Source organism: Giraffa tippelskirchi, chromosome 9 (assembly GCF_054371585.1).
Source record: "Giraffa tippelskirchi isolate mGirTip1 chromosome 9, T2T-mGirTip1v1.2.pri, whole genome shotgun sequence".
NCBI classification, from domain to species: Eukaryota; Metazoa; Chordata; class Mammalia; order Artiodactyla; family Giraffidae; genus Giraffa; species Giraffa tippelskirchi.
In genome coordinates this window covers 4,233,828-4,251,591 of record NC_137283.1, presented here as the reverse complement: position 1 = coordinate 4,251,591, position 17,764 = coordinate 4,233,828, and the positions used below count along the sequence as shown (strand labels likewise).

Sequence of the window (17,764 nt, the reverse complement as noted above, 5' to 3'; positions counted from 1 at the left end):
CCATGGACAGAGGAGCCTGGTGGGCTACAGTCCATGGGATCACAAAGAGTCAGACACCACTGAGTGACTAACACTTTAACTTTCTTTCACTCACTGGAAGGCAGGCACCAGCCCTGGGATTCCTGGACCCTGACTTCACCCATCAGGGAGCCAGCGCTAGCCCCAGGGCCCCATCGGGTTCTGCAGTTAGCCACCTCATGACCCAGCCCTGCCAACCAGCAGCCTCTCTAAAGGGCAGGGTCTGGCAATCACCTGGACTGGGTCCAGCCATGACTACAAGACCACCCACAAGATGTCTCCTGCAAGGTTGGGAAACACAACCAACCTACCAGATACACAGAAATAAAACAGCAATTTAAGAAAAATCAGGCAACAGAGGAACATATTCCAAATGAAGTAACCAGATAAAACCCAGAAGAAAAATTAAGTGGATATCTACCTGAGAAAGAGTTCAAGGTAATGTTTGCAAAGATGATCAAAGAACTTGGGAGATAATTAATACTGTTAAAATCACTCTGCATCCTAAGGCAATCTACAGATTCAATGCAATCCCCTTCAAAATACCAAAACAATCTTCACAGAAATAGGACAGATAATTTTAATTTTTTTATGGAAGCATAAAAGACCCCAACTAGCCAAAACAATCTTAAGAATGAAGAATAGATCTGGAAGGTATCATGTTCCCTGACTTTAGCTTATAGTACAAAACTTCAGAAATCAAAACAGTGAGGTACTGGCATAAAAACAGATACACAGATCAGTGGAGCATAACAGAGCCCAGAAATAAATTCACACACTAATGGTCAATTCACCTACAGCTGTGCGGGGGAAACTGAACAGCTGCATGTAAAAAAAAAAAAAAAATGAAATTAGAAAATTTTCTCACACCATATACAAAATGTATTAAAGACCTAAATGTAAGACCAGAAACCATAAAAAGTCCTAGAAGAAAACATAGATAGAATACTCTTTGATGTAAATCACAGCAATTTTTTTTGGATAATTCTAAGACAAAGGAAATAACAGCAAAATAAACAAATGGGGCCTAATTAAACTTTAAAGACTTTACACAGGAAAGGAAACCATTGACAAAAAGACAACCTTCTGAATGGAAGAAAATATTTGCCACTGATATGACTGATAAGGGCTTAATATCCAAAACATAGAAATTCAATATTAAAAAAAAAACAACTCAATACCCCAAAACTGAACTACTAGATTTTAAAATGGACACAAGTCCTGAATAGACATTTTTCACAAAAAGATGTAGAGATGGCCAACAAACAAATGAAAAGATGCTCCATATCACAAATCAGCAGAGAATTGTAAATCAAAACCACAATGTGATATTACCTCACATCTGTGAGAATGGCTATCATCAGAGAACACAAATAGCACATGTTGGCAAGATGTGGAGAAAAGGGAACTCTGGTACACTACTGTGGGCATGTCAATTGGTACAGGCTCTGACAAACAGAATGGCAATTCTTCAAAAACCTACAAACAGAAATACCATGTGATCCAGCAATCCCATTCATGCATATACATCAGAAGGAAGCAAAAATATTATTTCAGAAAGATATATGCACCCACATGTTCATAGTAGTATTTTTATGATGACCAAGGCATGTAAAGAACTGTGTGTCCATCAACAATAGATGAATAAAGTTGTGTGTGTGTATATATACATATAAACATTTTCTATATTAACTTCATTTATTTTTTACTTGAAGTATAGTTGGATTACACTGCTATATTAATCTCTGCTACACAGCAAAGTGACTCAGTTTTACAATATATACATTCCTTTTTAAATGTTCTTTTCCATTATGGTTTATTCCAGGAGACTGGATTATAAATTATGTATACATCATGAGTGGATCCTACTTCAATCTGACTGATGGGAAGACACTAAGAAGAGATTAAGAACACGCACAAAGGGCAGATTATGTGAAGATACAGGAAAAGAAGACCATCTATTAGTAGAAAACGTAGAGAGGAAACCAAACCCTACTGCCACCTTGATCTTGAACTTCTAGCCTCTAGAATTGAGAGAAAATATGTGTCTGTTGTTTAAAGCCACCTAGTCTGTTGAATTCTGCTATGACTGTCTGAACAAACTAATATATTCATACTTTGTACCAAAAACCTTTTGCTTAAAAATAATTTTAAAGAGACACAGATCTTCTTGGAAAAGCTGTTCACTTGATGAATTTGAGACGCTTCTTTCTCAGCAGGAGCATACATGAAGGAGAAACTGATTTGTTAGAGAGAGGTTTGGGGGGGCAGGTGTACGCTGTGTGAAGTGGAGCATGGCAGGCGTTCACTGAATCCTGCGCTGCCAGGCCTCCAAGAGCAGCCAGTACTGTCTCCAAGAATGACTACATTGGCAAATTTCAGAGACCCAGGTGGTCCGATTAGCTCTGCCTTGGCCATTAAAATCAACAGTTAATAATGTTCTGAAAACTTGAATGCCTCATGAATATATTCAAGTGTGGGAGATGTTCTTCACTCTGCTGACTTCTCTTCACATCATAAGACATGCATCCTGTAGAGGTCCCCCAGGCTAGCATGTGTAGAACACTGTGTAGACATTAAGACTTGGTCCATGACCTCTAGGAAATCAAGGTAGAGATTAGTTAACAATTGTGTTTTCTTCTCTTTCCAAGTGTGTTCACAGAAGTTGGTTTGAGATGATTTTTCCAAGAGACGGCAGGGTTCCCTACAGGTAGACATGCCTGTCTGCAAGGGGCTGGCTTCCAGATGACATGAAACATCCATCCATTCATTCATGTTGAGTCCGCTGAAGACACATAAACACACCCAGCCGTGGAGACAAAGCTTTTCCTTTTCTTCTTTGCCATTGAGCAGTTTCTCTCTCTCTGCAGTTTCCTTAACTTTGTTTTTTTCATGAAAGCACAGCAGGTACAACCATTTTAACTCCATTTCTGGCTGAGATCCACTTTGGTAAACATTCCCTTAGAGTTAAAAAGAAAACTACTCGTCTTTTTCCAACAATGAGAAAAGCGCAATTTGTTCTTTTTTGTTTTGATTAAAACATCAAAAGCTCACGGCAAGGGCCTCTTAAATGCAAATGCCCTCTTCACCTCCTCTTAGATTTCTGAGTTCCTTGGGACTTCCCAACAATTCTTGTTTCTCTGAATCTTCTCTCTTGCCCTGGCTGAGAAATTCCACCATCTAGCTCTTTGGAAATCAATGCTAAATCATGTGGATGCTTTATTCAGCCCATGGGGTCTTTAACTTGGGGGTTCTGAGCATTTATTACCTTTAGTGAGATTGACAGCATCTGATTTTGTTGATCTATAGGCATAGAGAGGACTGGGAATGTGTTAGGCATTTCATTACGACGTGTGACAGATATAAACATTCTGTATACATATTTTAGCAAGAAGAACATGCTTATAGTTACACTGGAATTCTCTAACTCAAAGTGAAGATACAGAGTCAGTTTGATAAGCTACTTTTCTTTAAATATTCTACATTCCAGCACTATTCTGATGCTAGAAAGCGATGGAATTAAAAGTGAATACTCAGGAAAGGGCAGGTGTTTACCTGGCAAAGCCAACGCCTCTGCTGACTCCATTAGCATCTCTTAGTATTCTTGTGGAAATGACATGTCCAAAGGGTTTCAGCATATTCTCAAGCTCCTGCTCATCCATAGAAATGGGGAGATTTGAGATGTACAGGTTTGTTGGGTCTTGCTCTTGTTGCTAAGGGAAAAAAGAAACACATGCGGTAAGTTCTGAATTTTGAGAAACACTGCACAAATGGATACATTTTCCTTACACTGCCATCTAGATTCCAATCTCCAACATTCTGCTCCAGTTCTTTCAGTAAGGCCCTGTTTCTTGTCACTGAATTCCTATGAGGCAGAAGGCTTCTCATAGAAACAATGTCACCTGTGACAACAAAGCTTTCTGTCCAGCCTTCCTTAGAAAACACTAATAACTCTCATTGCAAGTGAACAAAGGTAAACACATATATTCTATGACCACTAATTGGTGGTTCTATAACCACTCTAATTGCCTTCACCACTAGTTACTAATGCTGCATTTAGTGAGTGTTCATAGCCGTGTGCGTGCACGTGCTAAGTAACTTCAGTTGTGTCCAACTCTGTGACACCATAGACCACAGCCTGCCAAGCTCCTCTATCCATGGGATTCTCCAGGCAAGACTACTGAAGTGGGTTGCCATGATCTCCTCTGGGGGATCTTCCCAACTCAGGGATCCAACCCACATCTCTTACATCTCCTTCATTGGCAGGTGGGTTCTTTACCACTAGCGCTCCCTGGGAAGCCCTTCACAGCACACTAGGCATTGTTTGAAACCCTTGATATAGACTATTTCATTCAATATTCCCAGTATATATAATTGTTTCTATTTTAAAGAGGACAAAATTGAGCCATAGCGTGTCTAAATTACATAGCTCGTAAACATCAAAGCCAGGGCTGAAATCTGGGGGGTATCCCCCAAGTTCGTGGGTTTCCCTGCCTTACTATACTGCTTTCCACTGAATCAATGGGGAGAAAGGAAGTATGGTCCTAGAATATCATTTATCATCAGCCTCAGCATCAGAAACTTGAGGGTGGGCCGAATGACCTGTGTTTTGACAAGCCCCTCAGGCGATTTCTGATGATCGCTCAAGTTTGGCACTCATTGCCACGGAACACAACTAAATGTTTACACATGAATGAGATTATGAAGCAGTAGTACTTAAATAAGCTTTTTTAATAGGATGGGAAATCAACCAACCTGCCAGCATTATTTCCAAGTACACGAATATTTGCTATTTCACAGACTGAATTTGTAAGTTGGAACTTAGTCATATGTCTCAAAATAACGCACAGCCAAAAACCTGATGTGATTAGTTAATGTCAAAATAGATCAGATACTTAAATGAACTACTATATTTTAACTAAAACAATAAGAAGCACAATCACATTGGGAAAAGCAGTTCTGAAGTCTGTAGCAAATGAGATTATATAACAGTAAAAATATCTTTTGTGAAGAGATGATATCTTCTGTAGAAATCTGAGGTTTTAAGCACAATGAACAAGATTCCAATTACTATTACAGGTCAAGAAACAATTTTGGCATGAAACTAAACCCCAGTACGTTTAGCAGTTCTAAATATTCATGCAGGTTATAATATTTTTATTAGACTTTGAGATGAATAAGATCTATTATTAGGTTCTTTTTGAAACACAGTTTAGTTTTCAAGCTTTTTTATCACCAGGGAAATCTGTGCAAATAAATATGCAATCAATCAAAAAATGCAACACAACTTTAGCATTTGGGAATATAGCTTAAATGGAGAAGCTGTATAACTATGGTCAATCTCTCTCACTCTCTCTCACACACATCACTAATTAATGGTATGATCCTAGAGAGAAAACAGAAATATTATTTTTTCCTAAGTGATATATCCCCACCCCTTAATGGGGGTGATTAAAAAAAGCGGTATTTAAGATACATAATAACAAGGCTATGCACATACAACTTTCATCTTTATATTATTTTACTGCCCACGCTTTAATTTTAATCTTCATATCATCTTTCCAAAGGCAGTAAGCAAATAGCATCATAGTTATTGGATAATGAGGAAATGGAGGCATGGACTTTTCATCATCTTACTTGAAGACAATTTGATAATTAGTGACAGGGTTCAAATTAAATTTACTCAGGTTTTCTATCTTCCATCTCAGTGCATTTTCCACTAGTCCAGTCCAGTGTTATCCACGCTTTAATCATTTGCATATCATCTTAGAAAATGTGCCAGCCATGTACTGATATTATTTACTTGAAACTTTTCTTTAAATCAAAATATCTTCCGGCTTAAGCAAACCCATTTAAAAAGACAACATTATGTTGCTTGCGTAGCTAAAAGGCCAGGATCACTTGGCATAAGTAAGTTACTATCAAAACTGGTATCAAATTAATGTCATTAAATTATATTAGATATTGCTTCTTCGCAGAAGATTTTGACCTTGGTGGTTGACTCCCTCTTAGTTACAAGTGAGATTTGTAATTAAGAGAGGTATTGACCCCACTGGGACCAGACAGCATCTTTTTCCTGGGAAGAATCAGAGTTGAGAAAAGAATAACTTTCTTATAGTGTGATTTTTGGAGCTTACACTTCCAGGTCAACTCAAGTCCCAGTGGGAGTTCCTGCTTTAGCCCAGAGAGCAGGCTGCAACACACGGCAGTCCCAGGAATGGATGGGAATTTGCCCAATGTTCTGCACCCCTTTGTCCTCAATGAAGATAAACAACCATAAGCAAACAATCCTCCTATATCAGCATTCTGCACAATCTTTTCATTTTTCAGGTAGCATTAGACCAGTGTATCCTGACTCATTTCCAAATTCCCCAAGTACAGAATGCACTTGCGCCTTCTCAAAATGGAGCGCAATAAACACACAGCTTAGTGCGCAAGAGACTGCCCAGGAAGCTACTTTCTGAATCCAAATTGAAAGAGCAAGGCCAGCTCCTTAATCTGTATTCACAGAGACAGTGCAGAATTGGAGAGTGTCATTCCTTGATTTGTATTCATAGAAAGACTATAATGTTGGGCAGTGTTATTCATTAACTCATTCTCTCCTTTGAAATACAAGTCTTGAACATATTTGTTGACTTGACAATAGAAATTATTTTCTGTATAGAATGAACTTTAAAATAATATATACATCTATATTTTTATTTTTATTTAGTATCAGACTTATGTAAACAGATGGTTTCTTTTGAAAGGCTCTTTGGCACTGTGAACCTGAAAGAATATGCCTTTTAAATTAGTAAAAAAAAATAACTCATGTGATACCTACAATCTAGAATCTTTTACCAATCTATTTTTAACTTTTCATGATCATTTAGCTCCAGAATGGAGCTAAAGGGGCACCTCATCCAATCTGATCATTTAACAGATGGGGGAAAAATAGAAACTGGAGTAGTGCTTATGATTTGCTCAAGGCCACCCAGCTAATTAATAACAGCCTAGAAATAGAGCCCACGTCCCCTCATACCTGGTCTAATGTTCTTCCCAGGGCTTCATACTGCCTTTCCTCGTAAACTCCAGGGAATAGTAGACAGACGTTTGTAGTTCAAAGAAATATTAGTACAGAAAAGAATATCTCTGCATATCTTATTTTATTCACTTTGGCTTATTCATTACTTAGTTTAGACACAAAGTTAAGGCTGCCAAAAAAGGAGGTTCCTAGCCTCAGTTGGCATCTCACGTACCATCACTGAATGACTCCTCTGCAGTATATAACCTGTAAAAGTATATGACTATAATTCATACATCTATAACATTTAATTGACCGTGTTACCATAAGTAACTCCTCCATTTGGTCTGTCTGTATCTTTTCATCTGTATAGGGATTTCTTGATTTATTATTCAGCTTTGTCAAAAGATTGTGAAAAAGTTAGAATGGTATCTGCTCCACTGTTAACGGGAGCAGAGACCTCGCCATTTTATGTAAGAATATGTAAATATTCATTTCATGACTTCACTTTCCATGGATTTTTGGTGTTAGATTTATTGGTATTCATTTACTTTTTTGATGTAGTTTGGAACAACTTCAGAACATTTTGAGGAAGCTTGGCAAATCAAGACAAATAGAGGACAATATTATTGCTCATATCATGATCAAATATTATGTCTGGGTCTGTGTTTTTTGGATACATAATATAACTATTGTAGAAAAGGTAACAACTTTTGAACAAGATTTCAACACTCAATCTGATAACACTCATGTTCGATGAAATAATATTTAAATATTCAGGAAGTAGTTATTGGCATTAGAGATTTTAGAGCAAAATTTCTCAAGCCACCTGTGGTGGGAACCATTTTTATTTCCAATCTGTCACAAACTGATATTTGTAAAATATTTATATTTGTCAAAGCTATTAGAATTAAGACACAAAATGGAAGTTGCAATTTTTTATTGCCATATTCAACAGATCAAAATTACATTTGGATGAAATGTCATGCTAATGTGAAATTGTTATAAAAAGTTTTAAATGCTTACTCTCTATTTCTGTATGTATTTCATTTTGAACAAGTACTATTTGGTAGATCAAATTATAACACTGATTTAGGGGACTATATTTCTATTTTTTCCATGATAATATATTACACCAAGTAACCAGTCTTTGCCTACTTTATATACTATCAAGCTTTTTTTTTAAAAAAAAAAAAAAAGCACAACACTGTGTGCAATTAATTAACAGTCACGTTTAACTGTTAGGTGGACAAAGCTGTCTCAGGATGAATTGTCCTGAGCAGTGGTGACAGAATCTCCTGAAATATCCTGAAGACGTTTGAAACAACTCGAAAGCAAACATATGATTTTCAATATTTTTAAAACACACTGAAGGGGATGTTCATGCAGACTACAGATAATAATATTATTCCTTAATGGAGCAGAGTTTTACGGTTTCTAAGGTGTTCCGGGGCATTTATTTTATTCTATACGGCCCTTTCTAACACCCCTAGGCGGTAGACAGGCAGGAGCTACTATTGTCACTCTACAAATGAGAAAACTGATTCTGATATTTTAAGAAGGGGACCAAACACACATGGTGAGTAAGTAAATGAACAACATCATACGCGATATTTTTGATCTTGATCAAGATCAAGATAGTACCCTTTCTACTACAGTACGCCAACTCTTGGGATTGCCAATAAATATTGCTATTCAATGGATCTCACTAGTAGAATGAAAAATCAATGCGAAAACAAAGGGGCAATTCCTTTTCTTTAACATTTATTTATTTTAATTGGAGGATAATTAACAATATTGTGATGGTGTTGCTCTTTAATGGAAGAGCTATTTTAAATGCTACAGCAATTTAAAAATTAATAATAATAAAAACAAAGAGTTTTCCCTTTCCCCAAAAACAAAAACAGGGAGTCAGAGCCTCCTGCGTTAACAGCTGCCCTTAAAGGCATCAGAGGTTTCAGAATTAGTGTAACACTAACTTTGTACACAGATGGTCTTACCCTTCTAGTACATCATCAGCCTGTTTGATGCATGGCTCTAGGAGTTCCAGCTCCTCTCAGCAAGATCTGGAGGAAACCAGCCATTCTGGACATATTTCTCTCATGACTGATTTCATTTGCTCCCTGGACTGAGCCACAGGATGCTCAGAGAATTGGTCGGGCATTGTTCTAAATCTAGCTGTGAGAGTGTTTCCTGAATGACGTTAACATTTAAACTAATTTGTTTACTGAGTAAAACAGATCACCCTCTCTAATGTGAGTGGGCCTCATCCAATCACTGAAGATCTGAAAAAGGATGACCCTCCCTCAAGTTTAGTTTGACCACCTTCAAGCTGAGACACTATTTCTTTCCTGCCTTTGAACTCAAAACTGAAACACTGGCTCTTACTGGGTCTCCAGCACAGCTTGTGGACCTCAGATCTTGAGACTTGTCACCTTCCTTAATCAGGCAGATTTCATGAAATACAACTCCTCTCTCTCTCTCTCTCTCACACACACACACGCACAGGTACCTTACTGGCTGTTTCTCTGAAGAATCTTAACTAATACCAAGTGTTAATTTTGTCAAATCTGCTTTGCCATAAAATTATGAGAGCAGTGTCAGCCCTGACCTTCACAGTAGGACCTTTTTGTTCCGTAGCCACAAAAACATGGTCTTGGACCAGGTATAAAGAGAGCAAGAGTCTTCCCCTTCTCCTGGAAGCATCTAATGCATTAAAGACCATTAAAGGGAAAGTAAAGAAAGACTTTTTTTTTATACTGTTCTTTTTGCCTTTTTATACTGTTATACACTATATATATATATATATATATACATATATATATATATATATATATAACTATACTGTTATACACTACGAACAAAGCTAGTGGAGGTGATGGAATTCCAGTTGAGCTATTTCAAATCCTCAAAGGTGATGCTGTGAAAGTGCTGCACTCGATATGCCAGCAAATTTGGAAAACTCAGCAGTGGCCACAGGAATGGAAAAGGTCAGTCTTCGTTCCAATCCCAAAGAAAGGCAATGCCAAAGAATGCTCAAACTACCACACACTTGCACTCATCTCACATGCTAGTAAAGTAATGCTCAAAATTCTCCAAGCTAGGCTTCAGCAATGAGTGAACCGTGAATTTCCAGATGTTCAAGCTGGTTTTAGAGAAGGCAGAGGAACCAGAGATCAAATTGCCAATATCCGCTGAATCATCGAAAAAGCAAGAGAGTTCCAGAAAAACATCTATTTCTGCTTTCTTGACTATGCCAAAGCCTTTGACTGTGTGGATCACAATAAACTGTGGAAAATTCTGAAAGAGATGGGAATACCAGACCATCTGACCTGTCTCTTGAGAAACCTGTATGCAGGTCAGGAAGCAACAGTTAGAACTGGACATGGAACAACAGACTGGTTCCAAATAGGAAAAGGAGTCCGTCAAGGCTGTATATTGTCAACCTGCTTATTTAACTTATATGCAGAGTACATCATGAGAAACGCTGGGCTGGAAAAAACACAAGCTGGAATCAAGATTGCCAGGAGAAATATCAATAACCTCAGATATGCGGATGACACCACCCTTATGGCAGAAAGTGAAGAAGAACTAACGAGCCTCTTGATGAAGGAGAAAGAGGAGAGTGAAAAAGTTGGCTTAAAGCTCAACGTTCAGAAAACTAAGATCATGGCATCTGGTCCCATCACTTCATGGGAAATAGATGGGGAAACAATGGAAACAGTGTCAGACTTTATTTTTTTGGGCTCCAAAATCACTGCTGATGGTGATTGCAGCCATGAAATTAAAAGACGCTTACTCCTTGGAAGGAAGGTTATGGCCAACCTAGATAGCATATTCAAAAGCAGAGACATTACTTTGCCAACAAAAGTCTGTCTAGTCAAGGCTATGGTTTTTCCAGTGGTCATGTATGGATGTGAGAGTTGGACGGTGAAGAAAGCTGAGTGCCGAAGCATTGATGCTTTTGAACTGTGGTGTTGGAGAAGACTCTTGAGAGTCCCTTGGACTGCAGGGAGATCCAATCAATCCATCCTAAAAGAGATCAATCCTGGGTGTTCATTGGAAGGTCTGATGTTGAAGCTGAAACTCCAATACTTTGGCCACCTCATGCGAAGAGTTGACTCATTGGAAAACACCCTAATGCTGGGTAGGATTGGGGGCGGGAGGAGAAGGGGATGACAGAGGATGAGATGGTTGGATGGCATCACCGACTCGATGAACATGGGTTTGGGTAGACTCTGGGAATTGGTGATGGACAGAGAGGCCTGGCGTGCTGCAATTCATGGGGTCGCAAAGAGTTGGACGTGACTGAGCGACTGAACTGAACTGAACTGAAAGAAAGACTACTAAGTAGGCTTTCACCCCTAAATAGTGCCCAATAAAGATATCCTCTGTCTTATTTGCTAAGCAATGAAGGCGGCCGCCCTCTATTTTCATTTGTCTTCTCCCTCTGCTAAGAATGGGAAGGGGATTTCCCTTCCCCTTCTCTCACATCCTGATGGAGTCAGAGCAGGGCATTCACCAGTTTTTCCTCCCGAGGCACCGATAAGAACAATTTCCATAAAATAAGAATCTGTAAGAACAATTTCCCTAAGGAACACATGTTGCAAAGAAGGATTTCATCATCTCAGATTGCATGTGAGCACAGCACTGGCAGTTGGAGTTCTCCCCAAGTTCAACTGGGGACACAGGTTAGTCCTGGACGACGTGCAGCAGAGAGGGGGAAGATCACGGCGCAGGCTCAGGACAGCCTGGGCCCTGGGCCACGTGCTGCTCTTCAGGGCAGGGCTGGGGGGGAGGTGAGCAGTGGAGGGTTAGGGAGCCCCTGAGTCTCAGTGCCTGAGCAGAGTTACTGGAGTGTGGCCCTGGGCCAGGCAGGGTCCTGGCTCTCCTTGACCTCTCCCTCCACAGGACCTCATGAACTCAGCCCAGTATCACCTCATGGGGTGGTTTCTCCTGTGAGAAAATGCTAAATTAACGTTTTACAATATTGAAATCTCTCTATAGTTTTATTGTAACGTACTGTTACATCACAAATACGTATGGTTTTGTACTCAGAGTCCTGACGGTCAAGAATGAGAACAGGAAACAAAACTATAGAGAGACAAACTCAATATTGTAAACAAATTACGCCCCTTTTCCTCAGTCTCATTCACCTCTCCGATGGGGCTTTCGATGCCTCGACTTTTGGACTAGAATGCCATCGCCTGATTCGTGGACAATGACAATGTTTCTTCTTCAAACAACTGGAATTCTGGAAATGGCATGGATATGGCCATACGTTTGCTACAGCACCCTATTCATTTCTTCTGGAATGATCATCACAACACATATATGCAAACCGTCTCTGTCTTCTGCCCAGAACACAACAGCTGAGCCTTGCTGAGGCTCACAGGCATGTTGGGGGCACACAAATGTGTCGTTGAGTGAGGCGTAAAGGTGTTAAGGATCAAGGGTTCCACTCAAGGGCAGCCAATCCCACTGTGCTCAGTGTCACCGACACCTCAGTGCCTATCACACGTGGGGACTACTGGAATTGTGCCACAGGACTCAGGCAGTAAACACTGTGTCCCTTGGAAGTAGTGCATCCTGGTAAAATACAGGACACTCTGCTAAATCTGAATTTCTGTGTGAAACAACACAAAGTTTTTAATGTGAGTATAATAGCAAAGAACAAATCTGACTCGATGTTGGGTCCATTTCTTTTTACTTTAACTTTTTTATTCTATTGTTTTTGCTGCAAGTTAGGGATATTGTCAATAGCCTGAAATATACAGGATTGCCCCTTCTCTGACCCTTAAGGTTATAACACCTTTTCATTTGCATAGAGATAAAAAATCGAAGAACGGTGAATAACATTTGTTTGTTGGAGAAACAATTGGAACAAACATTTGTCTGTTGAGTTCTTGTTTGTTTACAAGAACAGCATGACCAGATTTACCAGAAGAGCTGCAAGAGCAAAGGATTCTGGCACCAAGAAGTTTGTAACAACCAACCACACCCCCTCCCCTCTTAGAAGAAAACAAGCCCAAGTTCTAACTTGGGTAATATGCTTCTTTGGGACACAAGTCCACCATCTTCACAGTCTGCTAGCTTTCCAATAAAGTCAAGATTCCTTGCCCCCACCAACTCATCTCTTGATTTATTCGCCTGTCATACAGTGAGCAGTATGGGTTTGGACTTGGTAACATAAATATCTCCGAAATATTGCACAAGACATAATCATACTAAAATAGTAATTGCTACAAAGGGTTGATATTATTTCAATTCAGTTCAGTTCAGTCGCTGAGTCGTGTCCGACTCTTTGCGACTCCATGAATTGCAGCACGCCAGACCTCTCTGTCCATCACCAACTCCCAGAGTCTACCCAAACCCATGTCCATCGAGTCAGTGATGCCATCCAACCATCTCATCCTCTGTCGTCCCCTTCTCCTCCTGCCCCCAATCCTACCCAGCATTAGGGTCTTTTCCAATGAGTCAACCCTTCGCATGAGGTGGCCAAAGTATTGGAGTTTCAGCTTCGACATCAGACCTTCCAATGAACACCCAGGATTGATCTCTTTTAGGATGGAATGATTGGATCTCCCTGCAGTCCAAGGGACTCTCAAGAGTCTTCTCCAACACCACAGTTCAAAAGCATCAATGCTTCGGCACTCAGCTTTCTTCACCGTCCAACTCTCACATCCATACATGACCGCTGGAAAAACCATAGCCTTGACTAGACAGACTTCTGTTGGCAAAGTAATGTCTCTGCTTTTCAATATGCTATCTAGGTTGGCCACAACCTTCCTTCCAAGGAGTAAGCGTCTTTTAATTTCATGGCTGCAGTGCAAAGAAACAGAGGAAAACAACAGATTGGGAAAGACTAGAGATCTCTTCAAGAAAATTAGAGATACCAAAGGAACATTTCATGCAAAGGTAGGCTTGATAAAGGACAGAAATGGTATGGACCTAACAGAAGCAGAAGATATTAAGAAGAGGTGGCAAGAATACACAGAAAAACTATACAAAAAAGATCTTCATGACCCAGATAATCACGATGGTGTGATCACTCATCTAGAGCCAGACATCCTGGAATGTGAAGTCAAGTGGGCCTTAGAAAGCATTACTACGAACAAAGCTAGTGGAGGTGATGAAATTCCAGTTGAGCTATTTCAAATCCTCAAAGGTGATGCTGTGAAAGTGCTGCACTCGATATGCCAGCAAATTTGGAAAACTCAGCAGTGGCCCCAGGACTGGAAAAGGTCAGTTTTCGTTCCAATTCCAAAGAAAGGCAATGCCAAAGAATGCTCAAACTATTGCACAATTGCACTCATCTCACATGCTAGTAAAGTAATGCTCAAAATTCTCCAAGCCAGGCTTCAGCAATACTGAACCGTGAGTTTCCAGATGTTCAAGCTGGTTTTAGAGAAGGCAGAGTAACCAGAGATCAAATTGCCAATATCTGCTGGATCATCAAAAAAGCCAGAGAGTTCCAGAAAAACATCTATTTCTGCTTTCTTGACTATGCCAAAGCCTTTGACTGTGTGGATCACAATAAACTGTGGAAAATTCTGAAAGAGATGGGAATACCAGACCATCTGACCTGTCTCTTGAGAAACCTGTATGCAGGTCAGGAAGCAACAGTTAGAACTGGACATGGAACAACAGACTGGTTCCAAATAGGAAAAGGAGTCCGTCAAGGCTGTATATTGTCACCCTGCTTATTTAACTTATATGCAGAGTACATCATGAGAAACGCTGGGCTGGAAAAAACACAAGCTGGAATCAAGATTGCCGGGAGAAATATCAACAACCTCAGATATGCGGATGATACCACCCTTATGGCAGAAAGTGAAGAAGAACTAAAGAACCTCTTGATGAAGGAGAAAGAGGAGAGTGAAAAAGTTGGCTTAAAGCTCAACGTTCAGAAAACTAAGATCGTGGCATCTGGTCCCATCACTTCATGGGAAATAGATGGGGAAACAGTGGAAACAGTGTCAGGCTTTATTTTTTGGGGCTCCAGAATCACTGCTGATGGTGACTGCAGCCATGAAATTATTATCAACTCATAAATTATTTGTTGTTATATAGGATTCATACTGGGTTTCCCAGGTGGCTCAATGGTAAAGAATCCACCCGCCAATGCAGGAGACTCAGGAGATGTGAGTTTGATCCTTGGGTCAGGAAGATCCCCTGGAGGAGGAAATGGCAACCCACTCCAGTATTCTTGCCTGGGAAACCCTATGGACAGAGGAACCTAGTGGGCTACAGTCTAGGGGGGTCATAAAGAATCGGACAGGACTGAGCACAGGACAAAGACACAGGATTTATATTATTTTTAAGCTTACTTTGTGCCACATACTAGGCTTTAAAGTTATTTAAATTCATTATGGTTCTCTTCCTTAAAACAATCCCTGTCTGTCTGTCTGGTTAATGTCATTATTTTATGTGAGAAAGCTGAGGTTAAAAGAAGATATGCAATTGTCTAAGGTCACACAGCTGTTAAACCCAATGATAATTCAAATCCCGATCTATATGACTCAGAGACCTGAGATTCCAACAAAAAGCAATGTGTTTAAATGCTGGTCATAACTTCTAAGGGATCAAGGGGAAGGAGCCAGCACTGGGTAGATTCCTACAGGTGTTCAGTGGAAGCACAATTTACCTTTCTATGAATGGAAATCCCTTCATCCTACTGAGGGAACAAGTTTGAGAAAGGCCCAAAGTTAAGTTCTGTTTTCAAGGCTGGCATAATAAAAATTTCTCAAGTTCCTAAGAAAAACACACCTGGCTAGTTTTCTTCTAACCTCTATTGCATGAGGATACATCTTAAAACTATATGCTTTATGTAGAGGGAGTGAAAAAATGACAGCTTGGTATGTGAAATGTTGCTGTTACATTGCTGTTTTGCTCGAATCTACTTTTATTCCAAAATTGTCCAATGTCATTTCACAGGAAACTGGTTTTGTAAAGCCATGCACATTTCACATGGAATAGAGAAGGAGGATGCTTTCAGTTCTATACCAGTACCTTCTTTAAGAAAATAAATTCAGCTGTACATGCAAATCCTGTTAGTCTAAGTGAAGGATGGCATATCCTAGGTTTATTTAATTCCAGGCTTTCTGAAGACAGCCTGAAAAGACTGCCGAATATGTGGTGGCCTGTGATCCTTAACATTACCTTGGAGAAAATTTGCGCGCGTGTGTGACCATGAAAATTGATGTATCACTATCAATGCAGGAAGAAGGAAGTCACCTGGATGCTACCATCTTGTTTCATTTCTTGAATTTCTGGTATTAAAATCATGAGTTTGGTAGAAAAACAGCAACCAAGATATACACAGGGGGTTGTAGGTGTTCAAAGGAGATAAACCATTTTATTTTTGAAAACTATTAACTTCTATCAGCAATGCCAGCTTTTTCTGGCACATAAATTAATTGTAATTTGCTTGAAACATATCAGTGGGAAAGTGATCAGTCTTATTCTTACTGTGACTCAACACTGAGTTAAAAGGATGCCACCAAGACTTCCTGGAAGATGGACTAAAAAAGCACACATAAGTCTCTGTTTCCCCCCAGTTCTACAGGAATCCTGGGCTCCGGGCCAGCACACGAAGAACTGGGGGCGCTCAGGGACACAGTACCGATGCCAGCCAAAGCCACTTGTGGATTTACATGTCTTGACGAAGGTACTTTACTAAATAGACCATCCTCTTATATTTTATACCATTCCTACTGACTGTTCAGCTTCCGAGGTGGCTGAGTGGTAAAGAGCCCGCCTGCCAATGTGGGAGATGTAAGAGACTTGGGTTTAATCCCTGCATTCGGAAGATCCCCTGGACCTGGAGAAGGAAATAGCAACCCAGTCCAGTATTCTGAAGTCCCATGGACAGAGGAGCCTGGTGGGCTACAGTCCTTGGGCTCACAAAGAGTCAGACAGGACTGAGTGCGCACGCACACACACACACACACACTCACACACTGTTCACTCACTCATCAACACACATACACACACACACACACACACACACTGTTCACTCACTCATCAAACATTTAATTTTCTAGCCTGTATCAGTCACTGAGCTAAACCCTGACAACAGAGACATAATAGGCATGTTTCTTGCCTGCCATAGAGAGCTCAGACTTACGGACAGTTTACAACTAAATCTCAATAAGAAAAGCTATTTCCCGTTAGTGAACACAGGGGTGCAACCGAGGCTGTAGACATCTGCCTCCTATACTCTATTCTCCATAACATGAAATTCTGTTTTCCTAAATATAGTGATTAGACAGTCTAAATTATTTCTAAATGGTGTCTCAGTTACATTATGAACATAAAATTAATTCCTGAAATATCCCTTAGGATTAACCACTAAGACAACCAAAATTTTCAATGTGGGTTTAACTATTTATATATTTCAATTTTAACAAAAAATTTTATGTATAAACCTTTAGAAAATGTTAAATAGGAATAACCTGTAAACAGATAGTGACACAGTGACGCTGGCATTAATGAGTTTTATGACAGTAACTAGTTATCATTTCTCAGCAAATTTCCAGAACTGTAAAATAGAAATAATAACTAGTAACTTCAGAGAGTTATCATGAGAATTCGATGACACAATATACTAAAAATTTAGGGGAGTTCCAGACACATAGTAGAAACTCCGTAACTCATTATTCTCTCTATAATTATGAGTAATTATAGAAATAAAGGCATTTAGGACATTGTAGAAGGACAGTTACAAACTAAATGTAAGTC

At 39.6% G+C, this 17,764-nt stretch overlaps 1 protein-coding gene across 15 annotated transcripts in view; it reads right to left on the bottom strand.

Moving 5' to 3' along the window:
• The window catches only part of RBMS3 (RNA binding motif single stranded interacting protein 3), a 1,621,798-nt gene that overhangs the window by 299,123 nt on the left and 1,304,911 nt on the right, over positions 1 to 17,764 (bottom strand). For all 15 annotated transcript variants that reach the window (XM_081526995.1, XM_081526994.1, XM_081526997.1 and 12 more), the window contains one exon: positions 3,574 to 3,731. In XM_081526995.1, coding sequence (XP_081383121.1) covers positions 3,574 to 3,731 — 158 coding nt within the window. The remainder of the gene's footprint in view (positions 1 to 3,573; positions 3,732 to 17,764) is intronic.